At 32.4% G+C, this 20,097-nt stretch overlaps 1 protein-coding gene across 1 annotated transcript in view; it reads left to right on the forward strand.

Annotated features, from left to right (window-relative positions):
* Positions 1-20,097, forward strand: part of LOC137992656 (NBAS subunit of NRZ tethering complex-like) — a 155,269-nt gene that overhangs the window by 77,210 nt on the left and 57,962 nt on the right. Inside the window, exons 31-34 of the mRNA XM_068838132.1 lie at positions 16,124-16,249; positions 16,985-17,032; positions 19,419-19,492; positions 19,959-20,018. Coding sequence (XP_068694233.1) covers positions 16,124-16,249; positions 16,985-17,032; positions 19,419-19,492; positions 19,959-20,018 — 308 coding nt within the window. The remainder of the gene's footprint in view (positions 1-16,123; positions 16,250-16,984; positions 17,033-19,418; positions 19,493-19,958; positions 20,019-20,097) is intronic.

Below are 20,097 nucleotides of genomic sequence, written 5' to 3' on the forward strand. Positions count from 1 at the left end.
TTTAGTCCTGTAAATAAAACAACTATATCATCTATCAGAATTTGGGTAACAGATGGAAAAAGAAGATTACTTGACTTAAATGGAGACGATGTATCATATTCACTAATTTTTAAAAAAGTGGAATAATGTAACATAACAATATAATGAAACCATACGAATTTAAAAGATTTTACCACAATGGTAGTGGTATTATTGTAGATAATATATTCAAACCAATGAAAAGTATTATGTCATCTGTTTTTAAAAAGGTAGCAAAGCCTATGGCAAAGAAGGCATTAGAATCTTGTGTATCTCATGCTGGTGATAAAATTGGAAAAAAAGTTGCTGAAAAATCTGGTGATTTAATCATGAAACAGCTTTATAATACTAGACAAGGGTCAACAAAACAACAAAAAATGATGCCAATTAAACCTATGAGACAACAAGAAGAAAACACTAATATGATTTTAAATCGTTTGATATCTGGGAGTGGAAGAAGACGTTAAAATTATTTGATATCATTATGTAATATAATAATATAAATGGCTTTTAGAACAAGTGAATATTTGCAACGAAACGAGTGTATGTTCATTTTCAATTAGATGATATTAGATCTCCAGGCAATAATCAACATTGAGAAAAAAATGGATAGAAATTTATGATTAATGATTGTAGTTCATTTTTCGATTGGTACAATGGATACTTTGAAGTTAGTTTTCAGCTTCAAAAATTAACTGATGGAGCTGGTTATGTAGTAGCTGATCGATTAACTATTATCAATGGTTCTCATAGTTTGATCAAACATCTCATGATAAAATCTGCAGGTAAAATTGTTTATGATACTGATAATTTTCACAAGGTAACCTTTGTTAAAAATTTGTTTGGAATATAGTGATGATTACAGTAGATCAGTAGGTAAAATAGCTTATGATATTTGGACACAAATAATACAACAGCTAATAACAATATTGGTTTCGAGTCTATGATTATTCCTCTAAATCGTTTCAGCTTCTTTGAAAAATTGGAAAGCAAAATGCTTGTGCCAATCCAACTACAATTTAATATAGCTTTAAATGAAGACAATGAGTTAATTCATATGGCAAATGGTACTGACAATGGAAGAGTTGTTATAGGCAAATTTGAATTATGGTTACCAAAATTGATACCAAAATACAGTATGTATTCTAATTTTGTAAACGCTTTTATGAAGGAATCAAAATGGAAGTATTTAAGAGAATTTATACTCCAACAAGAACAAGTGGTTATTTTCAAATTTCAGCTTCGACGGACAATGTCAAGTATGTATTTGTTTATCTTTAAAAAAGTTACCGTGACGCAAATGGATTTAGACATGAAGTAACAACACCTTATAGAATGGATACTTTTTCATTAGATGGATCATCTTCAAACAATTGTTGTCTCGAATATGGGAACGGTGTATTTTACCCGGAATTGGAGTATGATAGTGATAGTAAAGTGCATAATTTCAAGGATTTAATGGCATATGCGATGAAAAAAAATGATTATAATTCTGGTACTCAACTTAATTTGAGTAATTATGAAAGCTTGTATCCACTTATATTTTTCGATCTGTCTTTTCAAACAGAACAAGTCACACGAGATCCAAAACAATTAACTTTCAGACATACAGTAGATTGTCAGCAAATGCAAATCAAAATTTCAGTGTTCATGCTGTTATTTTATATGAAGAAGAAATTGCTATTTATAAAATTGGAAATGAACTTGTGATAGTTTAAATTCGGTTTTTGTATTTAATTAAAAATATGTTATGTCACCAATAACTTATATAACAAATAATATATACAAGAAATGACACAACTTTATAAAATAAATGTAAAATTATCACAGAATCAAAAAACGAATTTAGCCAAAGCTTTTCATAAACGAGAAACAATTGTTATGAGGTTGACAAATAATGCATTGACTGGTTCTCATACTACTCTTCATGTACCAGCTACAGTAGTTAAACGATTAAACAAAAGCAAACAATTAAAAAAGGCATGGATATTAAACTATCAAAAACTAATATCAGAAAGCAAGTTGGAGGCAGTTTGTTGGCTTTAATTTTGTCATTAGCAAAAACATTGCTTCCAATGCTTGGTAAAACACTTGGTTTATCAGCTCTTGCAGGTGCAGGTTCAGAAGGAGGTTTTCAAATAGTAAAAAAGATATCTGGAAAAGTAGTTAAAACAGGTGGTTTTCTTATACCACAAAACCAAATGCATAAGTTAATTCCATATAAGGATCTTTTAAATATGAAACGAAAAAAGTTACCTCCTTAATGCTCTACAAATAGAAAAGTTGTTCATATAAAGCCAACTAAGACACAAGCAGGTGGTTTTATTGGTGCTCTTTTAGCTAGCATTGGAATTCTACTAGCTGTTGAGGCATTAAAAAAGATAACAGGTAAAGGTGCACCTATAATGGGATTACCAAAAATAAATAAGACTAATGATAAAGGAGCACCAAGAATTGGTATGTACTGTACTTATTCAGCTATAAGCCGAGGGATTTTTACACAAATCCACACTCAATTTGGACAAATTTAAAAAAATAAGAAGAAAGACGCTGCGATCACGCAAGGCTTTTAAGCTATATATTTGAGTCTTTTACCGATGAATTCAAAGTTTCTCATCGAATGGAAATGGAACCATTGATGTTTTTTTTTTACTGCGGTGACTTGGTTAAAAGTTATCCTGAAAATTGGTAAGTAAGCTTTTCATACGTATAAGACATCATGTCAATAAACACTTCTGGCGTAATACAAATGTAGACCCGGGAACCATTTTTTTTGCCGCTGTTACGCTACAAGATAACACTGGCCGGCTCTTTTATATTTACAGGCTTTGCATTGTTGACAACAGTTTGTCCTCACAACCAAAGGATTGAAATTGCATATGTTTTGTCGAGTCTTCTCTGCCGAGAAAGATGATTAAAAACACATTACAAAGGGCGAATTTTGTAGAGAATTGAAACGGACACAATTACAGAACTATTTCAAAAATACATGTACTGATCATCAAAGTGCTGTCAAAGTGACTGCAGTTGTTTACAAAACTGAATAGCCGATCGATATGTGATTGATCTGTACAAACCACGCTAAGAAATTTCGCGTACAACAAGCGAAATTACGCTTTTGGTTTTTCGCGGCTGGTCTCTCTTTGTTTTAGCGAAATTACGCTGCAAACATCGTGAAACAACGCTCGAATTTTCGAGCGAAATTTCGTCGAAAGTTTACAGGGACAAAGAACGAAATTCGCGCATTTCGCTCTCATTACTTTTTCACAATACTGTATATTTATAATCCCACAAATGTTTTTGCTTGCGCGTGATTGGTCTAAACGCGTCACGTCCCCAGCTAAAACTGATATTCCCCAATTTTTAAAACCGACTTCAAGGATTCAAGTCTCACATTAAAATTAATGTTAGGATGGCAGAACGGTTTGCTTTCGTAACAGAAGAAGAGATAAACCTGCTGGTCAATAGAGCGGTACCAGAAAACACCAAAAAATTCACTTCATACGCTGTTAACATGTTTGATGGTAAGCTGTTTGTAAATCGTATCTGCCACTTGTATCCACACAATTAAAAAAGTATGTTTTCCTTTCACTGAAATGTTTACTTTTTCCCCAAGCATATTCTTTTAAGTCTGTTCAAAAAAATTTTTTTTTTTTTTGTAATTTGTTTATTTTTATTTGCCAACAACCATTTACAGACTTATCTGCAACTTACGAAAAGGAGAAAAAAAAAAGAGAGAAGTTACAAAACACTACCCAAAATGACTTACTTTTAAAAAAAAAAACGAAAGAGTACTTTAAGCTAAAAACAAAGAAGACCAACTAAATGTAGGATGTGACAAGGTTAAGTTTCTACTAAGTGTTTAAAGCAGCTACTAAGTTTTCCCATTTTTTAAAATGAGTAGCGAGTTTATCCCTCTCCCTCGCAATATGGAGTTCGATATTATAAACACGTCTTATCCTGGCAATAAAGCCTCTCAATGACGGTAAACTTCCAAGGCATTTCCTTACATAAATGTAATATTTACCTAAAAGCATAACATGATTGATTATAAAGAAATCTTCCATTTCTTCAAAAATCCCAAAAAACAAACCTATCTCGTTAAAGGATTCTATAACAATGTTATTTTCTTTAAGCCAGGACAAGACTTGTTTCCAAAATTCAGAAGACACTTTGCAACGAGAGAGTAAATGTTCTAAAGATTCTGGTTCTTCATTGCAAAAAATGCAGTTTGGAGATTGGGAAAGGCCGAAGCGAAATAATTTATCATTTGTAAAGACAATATTGTGTAGAATTTTGTTTTGAAATTCTCTCAATTTGGAATCAAGTGTAGTACGAAAAGGAAGAGAATAAACCTTTTTCCAGTTAATGACCATATCTGAGTATTTGTCTGATTTTTTTTTTGGGGCTGTCGGAGGGATTAGTTTTTTGCACAAAAAAGAGTCGTATATCTGTTTCAAGGTCTAAGATAGGAAAAGAGCCACAGTCTAATTTAATGTATGGTATATGAGGGATGGCTCTTACTTCATTCTTACAGAAAGAAGACTTAATAATTGTTTTCCAGTCCGATGGAAGAGAGTGAACCACACCCATAATAAAGAAACGTTGTTTAGGAGAGTTCGTCACACAAGGATCTTTTATGGTAATAGATGTTTTCAGTAAATATGGATGGATTGAACCATTAAAAAACAAACAAGGAGAAACTGTTAAAGAAGCATTTCAAAGCGTCTTTAAAGATGGTAGAAAACCAGAATATTTGTGTACCGATAAAGGAAGTGAGTTTTATAACAAACATGTGACAGATCTGTTAGGTAGGAATAAAATAACACCGTATTCAACAGAAAATGAAAAAAAATCTAGTGTAGTAGAAAGATGGAACCGAGCAATCAAAATTAAGATGTGGAGGCAGTTCACTGTTCAAGGCACTACACAATCTTTAGACATGCTATCTAAAATATTAAAACAGTATAACATCACCAAACACAGTAAAAAGAAGAATGAAGGAGTTGTTTACTTTAATTTACATGGTTATACCGAGCAAATATCATCCGAACCAAAATTTAAAGTAGGTGATAAGGTTAGGATCAGTAAGTACAAGAGAAAATTGTTTGATAAAGGGTATACCAGTAATTGGAGTGAAGAACTATTTCTGGTTTACAAAATTCAATACACTAATCCAATAACTTACAAATAAAGGATCTCAATGATGAAGAAATACAAGGGAGTTTTTATGAGCCTGAATTACTAAAAGCCAAACAAGATGTATTTATAATTGATAAAGTCATTCGAAGAGATTATAAAAAGAAACAAGCTTTGGTAAAATGGAAAGGATATAGTGATGATTTTAGTAATTCTTGGGTTCCATTAAAGGATTTGACGAACATATGAAAATATTTTCTCATATAATAATATAAATGAGTTCTCACGATAATGATATACATTTGTATGATTCACAATTTGAATCAGATTATGATAGCGTTTCTTCGAGTCAAGATACTTATGAAAGCAGTTTTATTGATGATTCTAGTCAAATTTCAATTTTGAGCAATGAATCAGAATTAATAGATACAGATATCGAATCTGAATAAAAAATCTAAATACATAATATAATGAAAAACTTAAAACAAATTATTGGTTTATTAAATAATTGTTGTTTAGCTTATGTAAGAGTTCTAAAAAAAACGAAAACAAAAAGTAAAAGGAAATATAATAAATTTTTGGTTAAATTTTGCATTTATTTTTATTCATATATTTAAATGAAAAATCTTATTTAAGTATATAGTATTTAATAAATTAAAATAAAAAGAATAAACTCTTTTTCTGATAGCAATAGCAATTATGAATCTGACGATGATGCTTTTGTTAAAGAATTTATATCAGCTTTACAAAAAGAACCAGATATAATAAATATTTCTGTTGAAAAACCCAAACAAATACATGGTAATACTAACTATTTTACAAAAGAAAATAAAAAGCAAGCAATTACAAAAAACAAAACAAAATATATGACTAATAAATCGTGGTTTTGTGATATATGTAATAACAATAAAAATTATAAATTGGCAGGCAAATGGACACATTTAAAATCAAAAAAACATATTAAAAATTCTGAAAATTCTAAAAAACAGATACAAATTTTTTTTTGTAAATAAAAGTTTAAATAAATTTTTAAATTTATTTGAATTTTTTAGGGTTATATAAAATGTTTTAGGGATTATTTTCTTATAGTGTATTATAATAAAATGAACGCTAAATTTAACTCGAAAAATTTATTGAATGAAATAATGAACACAAAAAATTGGAAAGCTTTATTTATTCACTTTTTGAATCATAATTTAAAACTAAATGAAAATCAGGCAAATACTGTCCTTGATAGTATAAAAAATAAATATATAAAATTTGTTTTTCATAATGATGATAATGAAATAATTAAAATAGATGAAAATCATGACGTATTAAAAGATATGTTAATAAATCAAAACAGTTTGTTTCTTTACCAATGGTGAAAATGATGAAATAGAAATTGAACCAAGTAAATTAAATAAAATAGTATTAGAATATAAACCAATGACTGATTCTAAAAACAAAACCAAATCTGAACAAGTTAAAAAAGAAAAAGAACCAAAACAAAAGTTAAAAGTAAAAAATGATACAATGAACGACAAGAATCAAACTCAAAATAAAATGAATGAAAGCAAATTAAGATATTATGAAGAACTCTTAGAACTCGTTTTAATAGGACACATGGTTCTGAATAATGATGAAGCTAATGATTTTATGCATAATTTAGTTGGTTATACTATTAAATTGCTGAATGATTATAATGATGTTCTTAAAATTTTATAAGCAGTTGTTTAGAAAAACTTATACCTAAGAAAGAAAAACATATGAAACTGACTAGATTTTTATTTTCACGACGTTTTGAAGTCATCGTAACTCCATTATCAAGTGACAAATACATACAAGTGCTAGAGTGTAAATAGGTTGAAAGCACAATTTGCATACTAGGTGTTGCAAAGAATGTTATACAAATAACTTTTGCCTTGATTGAGTCACTTTGGACATTTAGAGAAGGTGACAATTCCCTAATGTGTAGCATTTTATAAATTAAACAGTCATGTTTAGTCTTACATTTTCTTAAGACTTTAAACTACTGATTGATATTATCAGGCAAACAATCGTGTTTATTAGTGAAATGTTTCTTCATGCTAGACGAATTAAATTTATGTTCCTCACAACATTTGTGTAGGTGCTTCATTGTAAACTGATATAGTTTTCATCACAAAAAAACTACATTTAAACTGATAAACTACACGTCGTTGGTTAACTATTGATGGCTTCTTTTGTGTGATCTTAAGTTTGTCCTCTATTTTCTTACTCTGGGTGCTTATCCTTTATCTTGCAAAAGTTCACATCTTCGCAGGCGATTTTGTTGCACTTTGCTCTGTTGTACCCAGATGTATGACAAATCGCACACACTTTCCCGCGCCTTTCGCGAGCTTTCAGTAAATCATCCAGAGCTCTTTGCTTCCCTTGCAAATGATGTTTGGCACTCTCAACGTGCACTTGTAGTACTTTAAGATTTTCTGACATTGCTAGAGCTCTTTGGTCCAAGGGGCTTTTGTTTGGAACGATCGCTAAGCCAATGTTGTCTGCGGTGGCTTCAGGTAAATATGGCTGGAGAGGTTCTCCCGTAGGTTTTTCAGCAGTGCTTATGCTTGGTATAATCAGTCGTTTTGGCTCAAGTCGTGAGGGCTGTTGATGATTTTCTGCTTTGATAATATTTAGCTCTGCCTCCAGTATATGCCTTTCTGTGAGTAATAACTTACCCGGAGATGGAAAGAATGAGTCCAAATCCTCTGTTTTCACGAAAGCTAATGATCTTCTTGAACAGAAACCCCTTGTTTCAAACTGAGGCGAAAGTCGTTCCAATTTCATGGTTGGGACAGTGATTTTAGCCACGTGTATACCTCCGATGTTTTTGCCATTGCAACTGACTCCATCGAAAAGCAAATAATGCAAGAGTCTCGAAATGATGCAAGCCGCTGACTGGATGATACAAAAAAGGCGGGAAAAATGTGTTGGTGTTCACGGTACGAGTGTCCTCACTATAAAAATTTAAAAATTGGTATAGATAAAAAAGTTGATGCCACAGTTAGAATTATAAAACTAACAAAAAAACAAAGAAGATAAAAAATCGGTTGTGGAAAAAAATATTGATAATACTTTGAAAAAATATAATTTTATAAATAAATTTAATCAAATGGATAGATATAAAATGCTTATTAATATCAGCAAAGTTCAAAAACAAAAAAAGTTCTGTGAATTGGATAAAATTAAAGAGCAACATAATGTATTTAAAAAACAAACCACAAAAAACTGAACAATTACAAAATCTTAGCAAACAAGAGTTGATAAACAGTGTTGCAACTAAAAAAACCAATACCTGCTCCTAGAACGAAAAAGATCATTCAACCACCATTAGAATTTCAAGATAAACCAATGATTGAAAATCTTATTAAACCACCAATTCAATTTCAAGATAAACCAATTCCTGCTCCACGAAAAAATGTAAAAAAAAAGATTGAAAATTATGAAGAAAATATTATTTTACCACCAATTCAATTTCAAGATAACCCAATTCCCACTCCAAGAACTAAAATTAATGTTAAAAAAATGGTACAAAAATATGAAGACATTATTAAAAAATCAATTAAAAAAAAACACAAACACCCACATATGGTTTAAAAAACCAAAAAAAGTTAAAAGTCTGAACCAAAACTAGAAAGAATTTTTGAAAATAAATTATTAATTTAGATCAAATTATTAAAATTCAAGAAACAAAACAAGCTTCAAAAGGCTATACAAAATCGTTTGAAATAAGCATTGTAAATAACAAAGATCCTTTAATTCAATTACAAAAAACCAGAAAACCTATTGGAATTCATTTCGAAAAATATTCACATGAAATGAAAGGACTACAGTTCACTGAAACCCTCAATATAACATTTCAAAAGCAGGCAGGTAATAAAAAAATAATTAAATCAGCTTATCTTAATAGTAAAACACAAACAATATTCAACGAGATGCTTCCGTGAAGCATACACAGGGTTGCCTGTGGTACGTGTTACAGAAAATCAGAAGGCACTGAATTGTGTGGTATTGAACTACAGCATTCCAGTCTCTGAAGAATAACAAATAAAAGGGAAGCGAGAAACATTGGCTTCTGGGCTGACGTGTTGATAATTTTCAAGTTCCCTCACAACTTCTTTTCACAACAAGTTTAAGCGTGCCCTCTGAGCATCTGACAGCTTTGTTATACTAAAGTTCGCTGAAGTTAACCCTGTTCGGTGGGGTTATTATCTGGATGGGAGACCAAAACAATATACCCCTCAAAACAGAAGCATTGGACCGAAAATTCTATTTTAACGCTAACAAATGCGGACCAAGTAAAGAACTGATTTTGTCAGCTTGCTTTATGCAAAACAAATATTGATGCAAAAGTAAACAAATAGTGATACAAAGTTTTTGGGAAGAGCAGAAGGAAGTTTTCTGGACGGTCGATCAAGAATAAAATATTTTGCCATCAGCAACAACATTTATGATATGAAAACAACATTAATTTTTAACTCCGAATATAAAAAGTTACGATCAGCGACAAACATTTTGGGAGATTTTTGCTATTGTTGGCTGCACAAGTAAAAGCGCAAAATCGAAAGTGACATCGGATTCAGCGGGCGCCGTGATGAAGTTACCGCGACATGTTTACTCGCGAAAGAGTGAAGCAGCTGTGTCAAATGATGGCAAGATACCGGGTTTTTGTTTTTGTTAGTTTTCTTTTTCTTTCAAGTGTTATAAAGTTTGACATGAAATGTGCGAATTCAACCCAAAGATCACAATCGCCCAACTCTTCAGGTTGACAGTCAAAACTTTACTCTCCAAGACGAGGTTTAATATTTATCGCCAGGTAATTCCATCGTTTTGGGGATAGCAGCTACTTTATTATTCATCAGTGTCAGATTTTTTTGCCCCTTTTGGAGGTCAGAAACTCAAGCAAGCTTCCAACAGACCTGTTTATTTTCTTGACACTATACCACAAAAGTGCTCCCGCATCACATTTCAACACACGTATGCAAATTTGTTAAGCTTGAAAATTACACAACATGATATTAAAGTTCACAAAGGCTGGAAATATCTCGGCAAAATCATTTTCCAGCGAAAAATTAATTGAAACAAACAACATATTTACTATTAGAGGCAAAAAAACCTTCCTATTTCAATTGCGTGCGTGCGTGCAAACGAGATGCAATTAAATACATTTTTGACAGTTCACATCAAATCCTTTTCGACTCGGAACCTTGACCGTAAATAATGAAGCGCAAAAGTGACAACAACTTTCATTCAAATAATTCTTCACTGTCACATTTCCAAATATTTTACACCTTTGCAGAGTTGAGTACAAAATACCGGTCAATGTAAATTGTCAGACAACTAAGATGCAACTTGAGTAAACACTGTGATGCATTCTTATAGGCGTTCGATTCCTTCAATGTTAATTTGTTAAATCCATAAAAAAATTGCTATTTGATTTCCGTGTTTTATATAATACCAAGTTAGTAAAATATTAGAAACAAAGCTAACTTGATATCCAAAGGCGAAAAATGAAATTGTTGTCGAAGACCATTACTCGTTGCTTAAAATCCAGATATTTATTTTCAGCGCTGTCTTGCTCATCCAATTGACGATCCATACTTGAGCTCCATGAGAGTATATTTTGTTTAAAGATCCACTAAAACACCATTCACGTCAATGACTTATTAGTGAAATTTCCAATTGTTATACCGGAAGACTGTGCAGAGTTGAGAACAGGTAAATACAAATAGAGAGATAACTGAGATAACAGATCCACTATATGGATTCCTTTTCTGTCTTTGTTGAATCCATACTAAGTTACCAGAGAACTGTTCATTTGGTTTCAGTGTTGTACAAAACACCACACTAGGCAAAATTTTAGGAAGACAGCTCACTTTGATTACGGCTCGACGGGCGACAGATCGTTGTCGAAGACCATTACTCGTCGCTTTTAACATTCGACCGCCTGCCTTGTTAAGTATCCATTTCCCTTGCCATTATCGAGCTTCATAAGGGTACATTGTGTTCAAAGATCCACTAAAATGCCATTCGCGTTACATGACTTTCGACGTCATTGCCAGTTAAGTTAATCGTGCTAGTGTGTCTACCAGAGAAATCTACGCATTTCCCACTACTCTCTTGATCCTAAGAAGATACGCACAGAAGGCTCTATGCACAAAGACACCACTTAGCAGGGGAGTGACAGGCAAGACTTTTACCAACACGGAAAAAAATAAAACGAAAAATAAAAAAACCCACGAAATTAAACACAGATTCCGACTGGGTTTGCCATACTGGCAACCCAGTAATAAAACAAATCGAACTAGCTTTAAAATTATCAAAACAGCAAATATTACTTGTTAGTATAAATACACAGGTGATTATTCAAAATCACGCGCTCTCATTGGCTCGCTATCTCGAATTATCAGCCAATAATCACCTCGACGCACAAAATGGCTGCCAGTAGTCATTTTGCCACTGTAAGTGAAGATGATTTCATGTTGAAATGGTTTTTTTTTTCTCTTTTTTGAAATAATCACCGTGTATGTATGTGTGTATGTACGTATGATTTATCGGTGAATATTCACCTCGACTTCGTCTCCATGAATATTCAGCGATAATCACTTCGCCTTGCCCAATAATTGTTAAATATTTCTTAATGGGTATCAGAAAGCAGTGCTTGGATTATTCAATCTATTGATAATCATTACCTCAACGTTGTTAAGTGTGAACCTTTAAAAAGCAATTCATATATTAAACTACTGCCAGAGCTTCAAAACAGTGCGAAAGGATTGATAAACATGAAAAACAATGATAATGAATGGTTTAGATGGTGCCATATCAGGCATTTAAATTCTCAAATTAAAGATCCCCAAAGAATAACAAAATCAGACAAAGCATTTATCCAAAATTTAGATAACACTGGAATTAAAAACAATTTAATACATGTAAAATCCACATCAATGTATTTGGTTATGAACAAAAACAACCATACCCTATTTACATATCAAAAGAAAAGTAAGGAGATTGCATGAATTTATTATTAATAACTGAAGAAACCAAAACACATTATGCACTGATTAAAGACTTCAATAAATTTATGTACAATCAAACCAAACACAAAGAAAGAAAACACTTTTGCATGTCTTGTCTTCAATGGTTCAGCTCTGAACTAGTTTTAACTAATCATAAAGAAAATTGAATTTTAATTAATTGTGAACAAGCAATTAAAATGCCTCATAAAGGATCAAAAGTAAAATTTACCAATTTTCATAAGCAGCTTCCTGTTCCTTTTGTAATATATGCAGAATTTGAAGCAATAACAGAAAAGGTTCAAAGTTGCAAGCCAAATAATGATAAATCATACATTGATGCTTATCAAAAACATACTGACTGTGGATATGGTTATAAAGTCGTATGTTGTTATGATGATAAATACAGCAAACCAGTTCAGATTTATAGAGGTGAAAATGCTGTGTATAAATTTATGGCAAAAATGCTTGAAGAAGGCAAATACTGTAAGAATGTTATCAAATACAAATTGAACAAACCATTAAAAATGGCAAAAGAAGATCAAGAAAAAATTCTTAAAGCTGATTAATGTCACATTTGTAATAAAAAATACATCAACAAAGATGTTATAGTAAGAGATTGTAATCTTAATTTCCAACTGACTGATAAAATACCAGTCATCTTTCACAATTTTAGAGGTTATGATAGTCATTTCATTATGCAAAATATTGGACAAATCACAAGAAATAAAAAAGGAGAACAATGTCAAATGAATATTAAGGTAATACCAAATCATATGGAAAAGTATATGGCTTTCATGCCTGGTAACCATTTCACATTCATCGACAGTTTTCAATTTATGAGTTCAAGTCTTGATAAACTAGTCAACAATCTACCTGATGAAGCATTAAAATACACAAAAGAAACATTCAAAAATCGTTTTCAGCTTATGAATCAAAAGGGGTGTATCCTTATGATTCATTAAACAAAAATAATGAAACAAAATTACCAAACAAAGAAGATTTTTACAGTATATTAAATGATGAACATATCTTAGATAAAGATTATCAACATGGTAAAAATGTTTGGTATACTTTAAAATTAGAAACATCATACATAGCTAACAGATATGGTAAAGCAAACAATAAATACATGAAAACATACAATGAAAAGGCACCTTCTAAGTATATTATGTATTTAGATGCTAATAATTTATATGGTTATGCTATGAGTCAATACTTACCAACAGGTAATTTTAAATGGCTGACAAAAAAACAAATTAAGAAGCTAGACCTAGCTAAATATAAAAAAGATATCGGAAAAGGATTGATATTAGAAGTTGATCTTGACTATCGGAAAGAATTACATAATTTGAAAAAATAAACGTTATTAAAGATATGCTTTCTAATTATTGCCAAAAAAAAAAAGATAAATTCAAAGTATCAACAGGTCTAGTGCATAAACAAATTCCAACCTTGAAAAACAAAGATAAATATGTTCTTCATTATAAAAACCATCAATTATATACTGATCTTGGATTAAAAGTCACTAAAGTTCATAGAGTGCTAGAGTTTGATCAATCTTCATGGTTAAAACAGTATATTGATTTTAACACTAAAAAAACAAATGCTAAAAATACTTTTGAAAAAGACTTTTTTAATTTAATGAATAATGTAGTGTATGGTAAAACTGTGGAAAATCTTCGGAGATTAGTAACAGATGAAAATAAATTATTAAACATGGCTGCTAAACCAACTTATGTTAGTAGTAAAATTTTCAATGAAATTCTAGTAGCTGTGCATAAAATTAAAGACTCATTGTTATTAAACAACCTTCGTATATGGGTATGACTATTCTTGATCTAAGTAAAACGTTAACGTATGATTTTCATTATAATTACATCATAAATAAATATGGAAATAAAGACACAGATAGTTTGTGTTATGGAATTGAAACCAATGATGTGTATCAAGACGTTTGGCATGATAAACATAAATTCGACAATAGAAATTATCCTGAAAACAGTCCATTCTATAATAAAGCTAATAAGAAAGTTATAGGAAAGTTTAAAGATGAAGCTTCTGCTATTCCAATCACCTACCGGTAATTCATCGGCTTACGATCTAAAATATATTCATATATAAAAGACAATGATAATAGCTGTAAAGCTAAGCGGATCAAAATGATTGTAATAAAAAAAATCAAGCATACAGACTACAAACAAACACTATTTAATAACAAACAAATGCATCATACCATAAAAACGATCCGAAGCAACAGTCATCAACTTGCAAGCTATGAGTTAAACAAAGTTTAATTGTCTTGCTTTGGATAACAAAAGTTACATTCATATTAGTGGATTAACAACTTACACTTACAGTGTATGGACACTACAAAATCTAAAGAGTTCAATCGGTTGCTGTATTAACTATTCTTGTGATTCACGCATCTTCCAAAGTCACTTCCAAAATAGAAACCAATTTGGAAATAAAATTCATTTGGGAAACAATTTTGGTAAAAAAATTGAAAGTTGTGATTGGTCGAAAAAACCATATGACTTCCTCATGACTAATTTCCTCGGGAAAGTCCCTTCCACGCTATGATGATTCTTTCCTGTTTTCATTTGATTATGCAAATATTTAAACACATTTAAACTTTACTGACAACGTCTACTTACAAAGTTTACTCATAAAAAATGTGAAGTTTGTGATTGGTTAAAATCATGGGAAAATCCCTTTCGTCATACTTTGTGATTCTTCCATTTAATTATGCAAATATTGGATTGCAGTATTGGATTTATTATTTGTTTCTTTGTTTGTGATTCATGTTTTAAGTTATATTTAGGCTGCTGTTAAATTTATAGATTTGTTTTTTGTTCTTTGTTTAGCATATCACCAATACAAAATTAAGATCTAAATAAAATTTGAAATAAAATACAGTAGCAAGCTCCATCACTTGTCTTAAATAACACTTGCTCATCCGCTGTGCCAGCAAGCTATTTTGATACTTTGTTGAATAGGTATTGGATTTCAATTATATTTAGATCTTAATTTAGCATTTGAATTTATTATTTGTATTTTTTGAAAAATATAAAGATTAAATTGAATTGGAATTTCATTAAAATACCAACACAAATTATTAAAACAGTTGTATTATTAAACACCAACACAAATCATTAAAACAGTTTTATTATTAAACACCAAATTATGTTGAAAAATGAGCTGGTATACTACTATCCTGCTGGCTTCCATTTTAGAATATACTAGACTTTTTTGACTCACAAAAATACCAATGCAAAAACTCGGAAAAGACCAGCAAACAACAGAAAATCAAAATCACATGCTGTCACGAGCGCTCAACAGCTTGCAAAAATACTGCGAGTTGATAGGTCAAAAATTATATCACACATATGTGGCTAAAAATGATATCATCACTGGCAGGATAGCGTTTTTATCACTCGGTATACCACTAAATATTATATAATAAATACCGGTATTTTTATCATTTGCCAGGGAGTTGAAATGTTCATCCTTTCTTTCTAACTGTCAAATATTTGAATAATGTAAGATGCTGTTTCCCCCTTGGTTATAATCTAAATGCTACTTTACTAAAAATCACTTCAGCTGACTATATACATGTAGTTACATATTTTGTATGTATTAGTTTTTTGATTATGTGATAGGACACTTAAGTGCCAGCACATTCCTAAAATCAGTTACTAACCAGTACTGTTTTTCAGAATACTGTATATGTAATACTTCCTTACCAAACCAAACAGGCATGAACAATAGCCGGCTTTCATGCTTGATTGGACATTACTACATGAACATGCATGAAAAAATGAGCCTCGCTTTATTGGGGTCCTTAAGTAAGCTTTTACAGTAGTTTTGTGAGACATCTCGATTATTTAAAAAAAACAATCAAATTGTGGTCTTAGTTAATACTTCCACTTTTTATTTAGTCCACAGAAGATTCTTTCATTGGTGACTTCAAGTGCTGGGTGGTCCCATTCTTGCACCGCCTAGGAAAGCACAAGAAGAAATCTCAAGTGAACCTAATTCACCAGTATTTAACTGATGTTGCTAAGGTAATTAATACCTGGAAATGATTGTCCTGTCATGTTATCATTATCATTATCATTATTATTATTATTATTATTATTATTGTTTACTTTTTTTGTTGTTTCCTCTAAAATTATGGAACAACTTCCAAACAAAATAATTTTTTTTTGCTTCCTGACTATGCATACATCTTATACGATGGTTTAACATATACATGTAATACTCACAGATATTTTGCTAGTTGCGTAGTATTTTTGCGAGCCCCGCCAGGACAAGGAAAAGTACGAGCAATGAGCAAAATGTCCATGACTATTATATGTTAAACCATTGAATAAGAGATTTATTATTCCACTCCAAAAATGTGTTATTTTGCTTCCATTTTTATTTGCTGCGTGATCTGTCCTTGAGGGCGTATACAAACGATGTAAACTGCACAGAAGCCAGGCAAATGTCCTTGTTTGATTGGATAAACGAAATGACGAGTGACAAGCGATCACAAACCAAATTCTCTAAATCCTCATTCTTTGCATCATGTTGAAAACAATTTCTTTCATTGAAAAACTCCTGTTCCATCCATATTTGCTCTGTTGTAAACCGGTCAAACCAGGACACTACAGTGTATTACCAGACATGTATCATATTTTGGAGCGTTCTCTTGACCAAATATGGTAAAATGGCGTAATAGTGGAATAATAATGACCTGAATATAACAGTTTACATCAAAAGGTTTCATAAGATTATTTTCTTTTATTTCCCTTTAGACTGACCTAACATATGTCTTAAAAGTGTTTGAAAACTCTAGACCTGAGGTGAGCTACAAGCTTAAGCTCTCTGTTATGATTGGGTCTCTGGGGAAGCTATTCAGCCAAGGTTACATCTACCTACACACAAATATTTTACTGTAAATAAACTCCAAATTTCTTGACTGGATAACCCAGTGTATTTCACTGAGGAAGGCCAGAGCCAAAATCTTTTTTTTTTTTTAATTTTGGTTCAGAGGTTAGCAAAAAGCAGTCTTTCAGTATGGGTGTGGGTGATGATTGTTTGGTTCTTAGCATGAGTCTTTATGGGTCGTGCTCAATTGAGCAGCACCACAAAAAGACAACCCATGAAATGAAGAAAATAATGGAATGTAAAAAGGCGGTTGACTTTTTCACACAAAGCTGGTTCATTGAAGTCCATATTTTGGGCCAGGTTTGTCATTTCTTACCACCTCTAAGACAACAAATTCAAAGTGAAATTTTCAGACTTCACTTACGAAAGTTATGAAAGTTGTGAAAAAAAATGGTTTGACTTTTCAGCCTCTCAATAACTTTCCAACTGTTTGTCCTCTGCCTAGGTGAAATGGGATTGTTTTCCCTATTGGCTAGTATGGTGGACATCCATCCTCTGAATTGCACTTTATCTTTGCCTTACATGTAGTTTCTTTATAATCAGGGATAGAGTACAGAACGGCATAATATTTGTGTGATGCTAGTGAATTTACTAATTTTACCTTTTTTATTATCAGAGGTTTGCAAACATTTTCATGAGAACTACAATCCGGGTCAAAACACTTCAGGACACTTGTCACATTTTGAGCGGAAAGTAGAGAATTTACTGTACATGCTTCCATCGCTATAATGAGCAGAGGAGAGGTTATACCTAGGTGTTCCACCAGTTTTCTGCCGTTCATTGCAAGAGATATTTGCACATATGCTAGTGAGCATGGCATGCCCCTCAACCCATTGAAGTGCAAGGAGATGTTTATTGATTTCTTACACTACAAGCCGCACCATCCTCCTCCTTTGCAGCTTTCTGGGTCTGAAATTGAGCGCGTCCACACATATAAGTTGCTTGGTGTGTATGTTACTGATAATTTATGCTGGAGCACGCACTGCGAGTACATTGTTCAGAGAGCGCGCAAATGCCTGTACAGACCGCATTGTTTGAAGAAGTCAGGTGTGATGGAAGGGGATTTAGTTCTGCTGTACTCCAGGCTGATCTGTTCAGTGTTGGAGTATGCCTCCCCAGTTTGGGCAAATTTGCCGGAATATCTTAGCCTCCTAATTGAGGGTCTGCAGAAAAAAGCCTTAGGGATAATCTTTCCTGGGCTTCCCCACAGGGATGCACTTGTGCACTGTGGTCTTCGTACTCTCTCGGATCGGAAGTTTATCCAGAGAGTTCGGGACACCGGTGTCCTTGCTAACTTGCTGTCACAGCGCACAACTGTGTCCCATGGATACAATCTATGTTTAGGCGCCATCAGAGAGGATCTCACCATGGCCTCTACTAACCGTCTCGACAAATTTATTACATTGTACATACAATATGTATACAATGTGCCCTCCCGGTTGTCACCATTATGGCTTTATGGCAACTCCTGAACTTGGGCACAGGATGTACGGTTACACATTGTTGGATTGCATTGTGGAGTCACAAGAGTGCTCAAACTGCAAGCAGTGAGCGAAGCATTATGCCAATAGTGAACACCTATTATGAGGCTCTCCAGCCAATCCAGAGAGTGCTCAAACTGTATGAACAGTGTGCGTAATATACAATATGTATACAATGTGCCCTCCCGGTTGTCACCATAATGGCTTTATGGCAACTCCTGAACTTTGGGCACAGGATGTACATATAGATATTTCTAGTAAAATGTTTCCTGATAATGTTTATATATGATTAGTACTCTGACCACTTTTGTAATTTAGCTGTTAAGCTACAAAAAGAGGAATTAAACTGATTATTATTATTATTAAAGAGCAACGTGTGTTTTTCTTTTGCTGCCTTTTTCGCGCACCCCTCCCCCCCAGACAATGTTGAAACATGCCAGCAATCAATGAACGGAACTTGATTTTGGAGACCGTGAAAAATAAACGTTGTAATGGGGGGAAGGGGAAAAGCGTGAATTGTCCCAACAGTTTTGACCAGGATTGTAGGTTTTTCAGAACTTAGTGCTGCTGCCAGTATTCTGGAATTATTCCACTGTCTTTACCACCCTTTTTTTTTTGGAAAGAAAGGTATTTTCAAAAACAAGGTTTAAATTAAAGCCAGCTGTTTTATGGCATATGGCATCAATAATACCAAGACTGGTAAAGCCTATACCTTTTGTTTTGGTGGTAATTACCTTCTTCATCATGGCCTGGAACACTTCCATTATCTCTGTCCTGTATGATGAACCAATTAGTGTTCTTTGATCCTTAATTGTCACAGATCAAGGAACCAATCATAGCAGATGTTGCGCAACTCACGAAGCTGGCTTTGGATTGCATTTACATCACCAAGAGGTATGTCATCATTTTCACTTCTGTTTTCAATATTGGGCAAATATTGCTTGTTACTACATGTATTAATAGTAATATTATTATCCCCATTATCGTTGTCTTTTGTCTTTATCATTGTCATTTTTGTAAGGCTTACACAAGCACTAATCAAGTGCCAAATTTTTTGCATTCTATAATTGACTACATTTATCAAAATATCTATCCCTCTTCTAATTCTATAGACTGAGTCCTTTTTTTGTAATACTTTTGCTTTCAAAGTGTTGTTTTATTTTTGTGTCATTTCTCCTTTTACTCACTTTTCCTTGAACTATTGTGTCCTTTCATTCAAAATTCCCCATACCACGCAATACACACGTACATGTATTACTGTGTGACATCTCAATAATTAAGATCATTACGGTGCATGGCCCTCGATTATGTAGATATCAGAAAGACGTTATCCAATATTGTTATTATTGTGCTTTTACAGGTTTGATCAGCTGGACTTGTCTTTTAGCATACTGAAGTGTCTACCTGCCAGTGATGAAGAGTGAGTCTATGCACTGTTACATCACTTTTCATGGCAAAGCTACATGTCTGTTACTTCATTGAATGAGTCACTTACTTCA

The sequence above is a fragment of the Montipora foliosa genome, chromosome 2 (genome assembly GCF_036669935.1).
Source record: "Montipora foliosa isolate CH-2021 chromosome 2, ASM3666993v2, whole genome shotgun sequence".
Lineage (NCBI taxonomy): Eukaryota > Metazoa > Cnidaria > Anthozoa > Scleractinia > Acroporidae > Montipora > Montipora foliosa.